We start from the raw sequence: 12069 nt of genomic DNA, 5'->3' as shown, positions 1-12069 counted from the left end.
GGAGCTGGAAGGGTTGTGTGCTCTTGGGGGGCTGCTGTTTGTTACAGGATTGTACTCAAAAGCATTCTTGCTTAATCTCCCGGAACGTCTGGGAGACTTGAATTTTGGTGAGTCCTCCTAGACTCACAGGCCATAACCCTGTATCCCACCCACTTCCCTTGTGCCATGACAACGCAATCTGCTGTAAATTGCCTCATCATGACCCCAACCACCCACTGCGTGATTACTCGAATTGCGGCTTGGCACAACGGGGTGGGGGGGGGAGGGGGTGTTATGATGCAGATTGCGTTATCCCTAACCTTAAAGATTAATCATTTTGTTAATATCAAACTGCTCTTCCTGGAGCATTGTCATTTTTCTCTGCACATGATCAATGTCTTCTCTTTCAGTCATGTTTGCTTATGAACAATGTCTGCTGGTGCTGGGACATCATCCAGACATCTGGTACGAAGCCGCCCAGTACCTGGAACAGTCCAGCAAGCTGCTCGCTGAGAAAGGGGTATGTCCTGCTTATCACTACCGCCATCACAGTCCATTTCTGTACACTAAAGCTGCAGCGATCCAGGCTGTAAAGTGTACCCATCATAGGGAGGCTCTTTGTGGGCTGGACCACGGTTCCTGAGACTGCAGCCTGTCAATGCACTTAGACGGTCCACAATATGACTATGTATAGGTGACTAGTACACTCTAATAAATGTATTGGGATACCCCACTGCAGCCCAATACGTTGTGTTGTAATATTCCTCTATAAGTGTTTTATTGTTTTTGTTTTTCCCCAAAGTGTAAAATAAATACAAATTGTAATTTTTAAATATAATTTTAAAGGAAAAAGTTGAAAAATATAATAACCTCCTACCTTCCTTATCCCTCTCCCCATTGTTATCCAATATATGTAATTCTGCTCATCTTCCATTTCATCGTAACTGTATTTCTTACTGGCTAGTTTGAGACGTGTAAATGAATGCTTTATATATAAATGTTTTTCCTCCCTGTCATTACAGGATATGAACAATGCAAAACTGTTCAGTGATGAAGCTGCAAATATTTATGAACGTGCGATTAGTACTTTGCTAAAGAAGAATATGCTGCTGTATTTTGCCTATGCAGACTATGAAGAGGTTGGTGTCTGTAGAAATAAATTCACTTTAACCCCTTCACTGCTAAGCCATTGTTCACCCCTGTTTTGGCACTTTTGGGCTCATCACACTTTGACGTCAATATCCGTCATTATCTGTGCAGCACGCACAAGTCATACCTTGTTTTCATCAGAAGACTTTGAATGAAATATTATTGGTTTCTTTATAACCCAAGACTAGAATGCACATTAGTTTGCGGAAAGTGACACAATGCCGAAAAACACTCAATTTATGTGTAAATATGATCAATCAGTTGTTCAAGAATAAACCCCATTTGTATCTGGCTCTGTGTAAAAGGGTGACGGGAGTACACATGAACCTATAAGGCGATTCCCTTCTGTATTAGATGTGGGAAGAGGGTGACTGTGGTTTCCAACAAGCTTTTCTATGCCAGGGATAAGGGAGATCAAGGCTTTGAAAGGCCTCCCCCTACCGCCTGGCATTTTCACTGCTCATTGCCTAGGGGGCACGTGACTGTGCAGCATTGCTAGAAAACCCACCGAGCATGAAGAGCAGTGATTGGTGGGGTTTCGTCTAACCCCTTATCTCCAGGACAAATGGGACTCGCCCATTGTAGTTATCTTCACATATCCATACCTCCAAACTGTACCGATTTCAATGAGACAGTCCCGGTTTTAGGGCTCTGTCCCGCCCAGGGACATGTTGGTCCCGTGGGTGGGAATGTTGGGGGAAGATAGATATGTAATGGGCAGCCTAGTGCTTTACACCGCTAGGCAGTCCTCTGGGGGTGTGGTCACGCCACCATTTTGCTGTGGCCACACCCCTGTCCCACTGGTGGGGACACGTTGGGAGGTATTCATATCAGAAAGCACCGCCCTGTTGTTATGTGAAGACATTTGATGCTCACTGCGTATTGTGTTGATCTGTTTTAATTAAAGTTAATATTTGTGTCATTACTCCTCTCATTGTAGAGTCGTATGAAGTATGAGAAGACGCACAGTATATATAATAAACTCCTCGCCATAGAAGACATTGACCCCACTTTGGTAAGATAATGATCATTATAAAGAGAAGGTGTAAATCAGGGGTTTTTAATTGTCTTCAGATTATGACAGTGACTCATAGATCAATTTATTATTAACAGACTTTCTTGTTAATTGCTTTACTGTTGTCTGCAAATTAAGGAAATATGAAACAAATATAAGGAATTGCAAATTGGGATTGTCTATAAAATAATAATATAATGTGATGTAATATTCTGCGTATTAAGTGGAATAACAAAAGGGGATGTCAACTTGAGAAATGTATGAAAAATGTTTCCTACATCTATAAACCTTAAAAAAAATAAATTTCATTTTCTCGGATAATATCTGAATTGCTTGATCCTGGGAGGCTGGAAACAGGACCTCCTAAAATACACACACACTATAACCGGATCGTGTCCCATTTCTTTTATCCAGGTTTATATCCAGTACATGAAATTCGCGAGGCGGGCCGAGGGCATCAAATCCGGGAGAATGATTTTCAAGAAAGCCAGAGAAGATCTGAGGACCCGCCATCATGTATACGTCACAGCGGCCTTAATGGAGTATTACTGCAGCAAGGTTAGTGTGTGACGGCCTGTGTATGTTATCTGTATGAGTGTAGAACAGACAAATGGAGAATATGTTTGGGAGCAGTGGCGCACACAGGGGGGGTTTCTGAGTCTCTAGAAACCCCCCCTGCGCTAACTAAGTGGCCACTGTCCTATACAGCAGCCGCGGCGCTGTCAAAGAAGCATCCGCGGCAGTGCTGTAGTGTATACAGCACCGCCGCGGACGCTTCTTAGACAGCGCCGCGGCTGCTGTATAGGACAGAGCTGACGAAACGGAGCTGCATGCGCAGCAGCTCTCTCTCGGGTTTTTTTTGTTTTGTTTTTTTGGGTCGGGGGGGGGGGGAAACCCCCCAACAATCCTCCGTGCGCCCCTGGGGAGTATATATGTGGAAGGCCTCTCTCCTCTGTATGTAGGATATGCATTTCTGGGGGAGGCATGAGAAGGAGTCTTTCTTTTTTCACCTTGTTTATAAAATTATTTTAAATGCCTTTGTGGTCTTTACCATTAGAGCTTGTCTCTATTGCTGTTTATAGCAAGAAGTAACAATAGTGCCACCTCCAGGTCACGAGGGGTTACTGCATTCTATTAATGTACACCTCTCCCTTACACGGTGGAGACAGTTACTTTGTGGGCCGGCCCACTATTCATGGGAATGCAGCCTCTCCGTTTCCTAGGAACCGTTTACCTCAATGAGGCAAGAAGTGACAGTGACGTCAATGAGGTCTGGTGAATGGATGGGGTTATGTTCTTATGGATACTCTACAAAGTAGCCGCCTCCACTATATGTGATGTAATAAATTGGAAGATTAAAACATTTATTGTTATGTAAAATAATAAATGGTAAGTAAAAGTTCCCATACCATGAGCATGTTTGCTGTTGTATGTTAGCGTCTTATGTATATTGCCTACAGAATGAACATAAATGGCTTCCTGCAGTGTCCAATAGGCGTCTTTCAGTGAGAAAGGTTTACCGCAAACACTTATATTAAAACCCTTTATTTTTGAGAAGGTTATGAAGCGTTTACATGTTAGTGAACGCTGCTAGCAGCTCTTTGATCTAACTCAACTTGCATTCTAGTTATCTGGTCCTTTAATATACTACTTAAATGCAGCTTTTCTCTTACAATATTAAGCAAATGTTCCTTTTTTTTTTTTGTTCATCAACACAGTTTTAAGTCTGAACCAATGGCTTCTCTTACAGGACACGTCGGTGGCCTTCAAGATTTTTGAGTTAGGGTTGAAGAAATACGGGGATATCCCAGAATATGTTCTGGCTTATATTGATTATTTATCTCACCTCAATGGTAAGTTCTAGGTATATGTGGTGATCTTGTTATACGTTTTTAGTAACTGCGCGGTGTATGACTGGTCACCATATCTCACTGTCAGTCATAGTCACACGTCATTCACTCCGGACCTGGGTATCGGCAGAATTAGAGGAAAAATATTTAGAAATAATTATTAAAGAGAACATTGAGCAAAGTATAAAATAAATGGGAAGTGGGAGTGGTCAGCGGAAGCCTCTGTGTGCCAATCAGACCTGAGCTGTGGGGCCTGTTTATAAATCCAGCCAGCCTTAATAGTATGCAGAAGGTAACAAGTCTGAGTTTGACTTCATTTTTTCATTCTACTACTGTTATGTCAGTTTATTTGTATATTCTGATGGGGTTTTTTTAAGTAGAATCTTTTATTTGTATTTCATTTATAGAGGAAGTTGTATTGATAATTTTTTTTCTACTTGCAGAGGACAACAACACTAGGGTATTATTTGAACGAGTTTTAACATCAGGGAGTCTGCCCCCTGAGAAGTCTGGGTATGTGTACTTGACGTAATGAATACACTTTTTTTTTTATTTTGCGCATAATGTATTGGGCAATCTCATTACCTTCTGATCTTACAGTATCTGAACATACAGGAATGTTTCAGTGTTTCATACAACATTTAATTGGTCATTGAACTGTGCCATTGCAGTAATATTGTAGAGTGTACGTATTTATTTTGTATGTTCTGTAAGATCTGTTATTACACAAACTCCAAGTGATGGGATTACTGTCCAGTGATCCGCTGGTTTCCCCTGTGTATGGTGCACACAGATGGGACACACACTCATATGATAATGTGGATGTATTTTGGGTAGGCTGGGACACATTATTTGGAATTGGGGAGATGTTTTACCTGTATATACGCTGTACTTTACACACATAATATAGTATTTGCCTAATACAAATCTTCATTTGGTTTCTTCAGTGAAATCTGGGCGCGATTCTTGGCATTTGAAAGTAATATTGGTGATTTAGCGAGTATTCTGAAAGTGGAGAAGCGGAGATACACTGCATTCAAAGAAGAGTACGAGGGGAAGGAGACTGCACTGCTGGTTGATAGGTACAAGTTCATGGATCTCTACCCCTGCTCTGCAAGTGAACTTAAAGCTCTGGGATATAAAGTACGTGTTATAGGGCTCCATGTACTTAGTGTACCTCTGACTTCATTGTTCTGCTAAACCCCTCTGTCTGTCCCCTGTGGTTTCACTCACTCCTTCCCCCTCTTTTTACTTTTGTTCTTTACCCTCCTATTTCCCCCTTCTATCTCTACCCCTTTTCTCTTACTACCTCTTCAAAGACTCATTCATCTGACTCCCTCTCTCTGTCCCGCTTTTTCCATTTGTCTGTCTCCCTCTCGCTGTCTGTCTGTCTCTCTGCCTCTCCCTCTCTCTCTCTGTCTGTCTCTCTGCCTCTCCCTCTCTCTCTGTCTCTCTGCCTCTCCCCCTCTCTCTGTCTGTCTGTCTCTCTGCCTCTCCCTCTCTGTCTGTCTGTCTCTCTCCCTCTCTGTCTGTCTGTCTCTCTCTCCCTATCTCTGTCTGTCTCTCTCCCTCTCTCTGTCTGTCTCTCCCTCCCTCTCTCTGTCTGTCTGTCTCTCCCTCCCTCTCTCTGTCTATCTGTCTCTCCCTCCATCTCTCTGTCTGTCTGTCTCTCCCTCCCTCTCTCTGTCTGTCTCTCCCTCCCTCTCTCTGTCTGTCTGTCTCTCCCTCTCTCTCTCTGTCTGTCTCTCCCTCTCTCTCTCTCTCTGTCTGTCTCTCCCTCTCTCTCTGTGTCTGTCTCTGTCTCTCTCCCTCTCTCTCTGTGTCTGTCTCTGTCTGTCTCTCCCTCTCTCTCTGTGTCTGTCTCTGTCTGTCTCTCCCTCTCTCTCTGTGTCTGTCTCTGTTTGTCTCTCCCTCTCTCTCTGTGTCTGTCTCTGTCTGTCTCTCCCTCTCTCTCTGTGTCTGTCTCTGTCTGTCTCTCCCTCTCTCTCTGTGTCTGTCTCTCCCTCTCTCTCTGTGTCTGTCTCTCCCTCTCTCTCTGTGTCTGTCTCTCTCCCTCTCTCTGTCTTTCTCCCTCTTTCTCTGTCTCTGTCTCTCTCCCTCTTTCTCTCTCTCTCCCTCTTTCTCTGTCTCTGTCTCTCTCCCTCTTTCTCTGTCTCTGTCTCTCTCCCTCTTTCTCTGTCTCTGTCTCTCTCCCTCTCCCTCTCTGCCTCTCTCCCTCTCCCTCTCTCTCTCTGCCTCTCTCCCTCTCTGCCTCTCTCCCTCTCCCTCTCCCTCTCTGCCTCTCCCTCTCTCTCTGTCTCTGTCTCTCTGCCTCTCCCTCTTTCTCTCTCTCTCTCTCTGCCTCTCCCTCTTTCTCTCTCTCTCTGTCTGTCTCTCTGCCTCTCCCTCTCTCTCTCTGTCTGTCTCTCTGCCTCTCCCTCTCTCTCATTATATAATTGTAATATCAACTCCTTTTTCCAGGATGTCTCTCGTGCCAAAATGACATCTATGCTCCCAGACCCTGTGATAACTCCTTCAATAGCTCCTTCCTTAAAGGACGAGGCTGATAGGAAACCCGAGTACCCCAAACCAGATACCAGCCAGATGATCCCTTTCCAGCCAAGACATCTAGCGCGTAAGTCACTATCCAGACCAAGACATGAAGGCCAAGGGAAGTGGCTTATAGAGGAGAATAGTAACACACTGACAGTCATAGCTCTGCTAATGGTACAATGCTTGGTAACATGTAATGGGCTAGTTCAGCAGACATTCATGTCAGTCAGCTTCTGTATGTGGCAGGTGTTGTAAGTGTGATTTACATCTGTCTCAATAAGAACTGATTACACAAAACAATCTTAAACTCACAATGTTTATATTCCCATATTTCAGACTTTTGATGCACCCAAATTAACAGGATAAGGAGGAAACAGCTCCTATAACTGTTCTGCTTTAGCAGTAAAATGAAGTGTGGGTGTATTTTATGACCTGAGCAAACAATCATTACACGGGGCTGTTGTTTTATTTCACGGTTATCGGAGCCCTATGCAGGCTGCCTCCATCTATGTGGGCAGTAATCGTTCATCATTTACAGACCATTTCCCTATAATCTTAAACATTGAAAGACACAAGGGGTGTTGCAGAGTAACGGAGGTATATAATGCCCAGGATGACACCTGTATGGTATCTTCCAGCTCCTGGACTTCACCCTGTGCCTGGAGGGGTGTTCCCAGTGCCTCCCGCTGCTGTGCTATTGATGAAGTTACTTCCACCGCCTTTGTGCTACCAGGTTAGTGATTGGTCTCTTCCTCTTTTATCCATTGTTCTATGCTTACATTCTAAACCAGTGATCCCTGACACCTGTGGGCTTTAATAAAACAAAGAGCCAAGATGATCCTGTTGGCTCTATTTATGTTTTTTACCCTTTTCTCCCTTATGTATTTGCTTACTGGAAATAATTTGAAATGACTGTAGATTAATATAAGTATTATGGGACATTTTATATTTCCTATGAAGGTGTTGGTAAGCCTGCTTGCTGACATGCAGCAGTGTGTCATTGGAAAATGAAACCGGCAATAGAAGCCGCATAGAATTCTTTCATCGATCACCTTTACCCTGACACCCACATCGTGTTTCCATCAGTGAATATTCCAGGTGTGAGTTTTCATCACTGTTTTTCTCCTCACAGGGGCCTTTTGTGCAGGTGGATGAACTCATGGAAATCTTCCGCAGGTGTAAGATTCCAGATAGTAAGTATGGTAAATATCTTGCTGAAAATAATCAATATGTACATAAGTAGTTTGCCTTGGAACAGGCCAGGACTTGTCCAGTAGAATTCAGACCAGTGTGGGATCATGTGCAGCGTCAGGAGAGTCGAGTGGTCCGATAACCATCCTATGTTCAGAATGAAATGTCTGGGATTATTCACCCCTCTCATTAGATGTGTGCTGAGAATTGTGGTGTAATCCCATCACATAACTTATTTAACACTAAATATATGTGTTGTTTAGTGTGCAAGAAAAATATTTTGTCAAATTGTAAATATTATGGTTTTAAAATAAACAAAACTGCATAATATTGGCTGGTGAGGAAGACATCATTTTGAGTTTTGTATTTAAAATAAAGGAAATGCTTCTAAATGATATTTACTGTATATCTGACACAGAGTCCACCGTTTACAGCGTGCCCCATATGTTAATCACTCATCTCAGAGATGCCGCTCTCCCACCATTCCTGTCCGTCGGGTCGCTGCTCTCCCCGCCATTCCCGTACCTCTAAGCTCCGGCCTAGATCCTCTAGGGCCTAGATCCTCTAGGCCTTATTTACTATACTGTTTAGTATAGTAAGACCAACCTTGACCCTCGAGACCTTTTGAGAACCCCTCAAGAACTGTTATATCCTTCACGGATATAACAGAAATCATTCCAGACACTCTTCCCCTCAGTAAAATAAACTTGGACCTTCTAAGCACCTAAATAGACCATAATTTATACAATACAATCGTGGCAGTGTAGGAATGTATTTCCTATACCAGTGTGAACCTTCTTTCTCTTCTTACCTAGCTGTTGAAGAGGCGGTTAGACTAATTAGTGGCGGCCAAGCTGATCTGATCCTAGAAGGAAACGGCCCTATGGAGGTAAACACCCTGATTAATAAATCCCTTAAGAGACCCAATGAAGATTCTGACGACGATGAAGAGAAGGGAGCAGTCGTACCACCAGTCCACGACATCTACAGAGCTCGGCAGCAGAAGAGAATTCGGTGAAGCGGTTCCAAAACCAGGAACGTTCTATAAAAGAGACAAACAGACTTTTTATCAACCAATCTCTTTCTTTTTGCCTCGAACCTTCTGCTTTAAGGACAACAATGTTGTTACAAGCATCCTGAAAGTAACTTAGCATCGGTGCCTGTACACCCCACAAGCTGAAAAAGAGAAGAAACAAAATAAAAACCACGTTCATAGGGAAGGACAAAGTCTTGAAATGTACATACTCCTTGGTTTTCATTATCTGTGTTTTTATGTACAATTGGAAGACTCGTTGGGACTCCAAGGTTTTATTTTAAAAACTGGACAGCTTATAATTGTGACCATTTTTGTTTTTTTAACTCATACTTCGAGTTGTTCTTGATCCCCCCCCTCCCCTCTTGGCTTATTAATTTTATTTGTGAAAGTATACCAGACACTGTATTTTTTTTTTCTTTGTTCTTTTAATTTGCAGCTTAGAGTGGATTTACATTCCTGAACACCAGAGGGTGCTGCAACCTTATGCCTTGTTTGTTTGGTTTTTATAAGTAAGAAACAGCTGCTATTTTAAAACAACACTGTAAGATGGGAAACCAGTATCTCCATCATGAAACACTTTATTCTGCGCCGTTTGTCCCCTTTCTGAATTGCACAATTTAACCTGTTCATATCAATGAATTGTTTTGTTTAGTGCTAGTATCCGCTGTGACGCGCTGCAGAAGATTTCAGGGAACTTCCCTAGAGCAGAGAGCGTTTATAGTGCAAAATCCACTCTTATTTCTTTTTTTTTACCTTCATATACTGTTATGTGACCGGCTGTTTGATACACAGCACTTGTTTTTCCATACAATGAATAAAAACATTAAACCAATCTGTCTTGTGTTGGGGTTATTGTAAAGCTATGTTATGTTTTAACTCCAATTTGATGCAAAAAAATAAATAAACAATGAACATAACATACCGTTCCCAATCTCTTAGCATCAGGCGGCTATTATGGTTCATAATACCAGGCACTTACCTTTGACAGCCAGATTCCAGTTAGGTCACCTTCTGCGTCATCTTGAAAGCTGCCACATGGGGCAGCACTCTCACCTTAGCGCCTGCAGGTAAATGTCTAGTCCAGACTTGGCTAACCTGTGGCACTCCAGGTGTTGTGAAACTACAAGCCCCAGCATGCTTTGCCAATATATAGCAGCTTATTGCTGGAAGGGTATGCTGGGACTTGTAGTTTCACAACACCTGGAGTGCCACAGGTTAGCCAACACTGGTCTAGTCCATACAATGTGTATTGTTTGTTCTGTGCAGATGCTGGGCGCTCTTTTCACAATTCCCTGAGATTATCAAAATTTTCCGATCCGTTCTACAAAATATTTATATCATTTGGCTACTGGAATTTGGCTTCGTGTTCCTGGTCCTAATCCAACCACACAGCATTATGAATTGTCTGTCGTCATGGCCCAATGGAAGCTGCAATTTTAACGGAGAATAGAGCCAGAAAGTAATGTATTATTTGCTTACACGTATGATAGGCTTTCAGATCTTACACTACATATGTATTTTATATACTATGCAAAATACAGATTTTCTTAAATAAATTGCATCCAATTTGGCAACACGCTCTGAGTGTTCATCAGGGTGGGCGAGGCTTGATGCCATCCACATTTTCAACCGGGTCGGGACAAATCATAAGATGATGCAATCCACGTCTTCAAGGAACCTCCCTGCCCGTGCTGCAAGGAAGGAAGGCTCCCTTCTAGGAGATCCACTTCTCTCAGGAGGTCTGATTCTAGTTTGTGGGGAATCTCTTGGACATTTTCGGAGACTGAGCAATTATAGTTATAATGTGAAGTCCCCTCAAAATCGGAGCCCGAGATACAAATTGACTATAAAAAAAACCATTATGCATCCTTCTGCACGAAAATTGTCCATTCCTTTTCCTCCTCCATGCCGGCCATTGCTTATGGCTTATATCTTACTCAACTGAGCAGAGACCGGGGAAAAAAAATGGGACACCCTTTTCCAGTACTCTTGGAGAGAGGAAATGGACCTCTCAGGATTCAATTAGAAAAAAGTATGCATGATGTGTCTCCAACGACCTTGGAAACACTGCGCGTATTTTTATTAGCGAAATCTTCCCTGACTTTTACTTGTGCCCCATAGAGGTGCAAGTGACAGTGTATATTTTTACTGTACCAATGGTAAAAATACACAGCAGGAACATTGTGGCTAATTGAATCTCCCCCAAGTCTCATAACCACATATGTGGTCCCTGTGATAAAGATTTACATAATAATTATAAGGAAGCCCTATGTATGACTTGTGTTCCACAAAGCTCAAATGCATTGCAACCCCTGGAATGATTTTTAAAGAATTAATTGAATTGATGAAGTATTTTGTAGAGAATGTTCAGGTTAGACAAGGGGTTAAAAGGTCCCAGTCTGCTGTCCAATTCTATACACATCAATTTGTAGTAATATCTTATTACCAGGTCAGATTATTTTGTCATGTTAAACCCTTCATGCGCAGACCACATTTCATAATTTCGCTATGCATTCAAACTGATAACTAACTGTACTACGCGCTTCACTGACATCTCCATTTGTGATCCTGAAGCCTGTGGAAGAGGGTATCTCTTTAAAACACATACCAAAAGGTTTGTGCAATTCTAGAGAGCTGGGAGCTTGTAGAGCGAACGTGGAAAGTAGCCTTTAAATTGTTTAGATGTGATTATTATTTTATTGTAAGAGCAATTTTATACAAACTATTAATAAATCAATGTAGTTCATACCTTGTCCAACACCCTCTATTTTGACTACTGTGTGTTGACTCACAATTTATGGGGCATTTAAACAGAACACCCACCTGCTGTCCGGGTTGAGCCGATTAATAAATTGCGGTTATTCATTACGTTAAACTGCGTGTTGGTCATTAATCTGTTTTTATTCTGCTTGGGGAAACACTGCTTCCCTGGCGTGGTGTAGAAAACTTCATTGCAGATCCAGCGATTCCCCCTTCACACTTAAGGTAATTTTGGTCTCCAGATACTCATCTGTGGGGTCGGGTACGATATGGCGACAAACTGTCGACATTCATTCTGACATGTTTAAAATGTTGACATTGTGATTGTTGACAGTCACAATGTTGACACTTAAACGGCAATGCCAGTGGTATTAACCCCAACCCCCCCACACACACACAAAAAAAAACAACCAATCTGCCGGCACGATACAGTAAGAGATTAACCCTTGTGCTGCCAGCCTAGGCTGATACTAGTAAAATCAAGGGGACAAAGCGTAGGGTTCCCCTGATTTTGCTAGAGCCAGCACTAGGTGTGCCAGCCGGGGCTGGTGGCACTA

At 42.6% G+C, this 12069-nt stretch overlaps 1 protein-coding gene across 2 annotated transcripts in view; it reads left to right on the top strand.

The window, feature by feature from the left end:
- CSTF3 (cleavage stimulation factor subunit 3) overlaps positions 1–9584 on the top strand; it is a 54876-nt gene extending 45292 nt beyond the window's left edge. The window contains exons 11-21 of one of the 2 annotated variants that reach the window (XM_075188059.1): positions 390–499; positions 1002–1118; positions 2069–2143; positions 2558–2701; positions 3894–3996; positions 4437–4506; positions 4941–5136; positions 6454–6607; positions 7164–7258; positions 7658–7718; positions 8532–9584. In XM_075188059.1, coding sequence (XP_075044160.1) covers positions 390–499; positions 1002–1118; positions 2069–2143; positions 2558–2701; positions 3894–3996; positions 4437–4506; positions 4941–5136; positions 6454–6607; positions 7164–7258; positions 7658–7718; positions 8532–8734 — 1328 coding nt within the window. In that variant the 3' untranslated portion in view covers positions 8735–9584. Of the gene's footprint in view, positions 1–389; positions 500–1001; positions 1119–2068; positions 2144–2557; positions 2702–3893; positions 3997–4436; positions 4507–4940; positions 5137–6453; positions 6608–7163; positions 7259–7657; positions 7728–8531 lie in introns of both variants that reach the window. The other variant, XM_075188058.1, reaches the window with a different exon arrangement.
- Positions 9585–12069: the final 2485 nt, after the last annotated feature.

Source organism: Mixophyes fleayi, chromosome 10 (genome assembly GCF_038048845.1).
Source record: "Mixophyes fleayi isolate aMixFle1 chromosome 10, aMixFle1.hap1, whole genome shotgun sequence".
NCBI classification, from domain to species: Eukaryota; Metazoa; Chordata; class Amphibia; order Anura; family Limnodynastidae; genus Mixophyes; species Mixophyes fleayi.
This window is presented reverse-complemented; position numbering and strand designations above follow the sequence as displayed.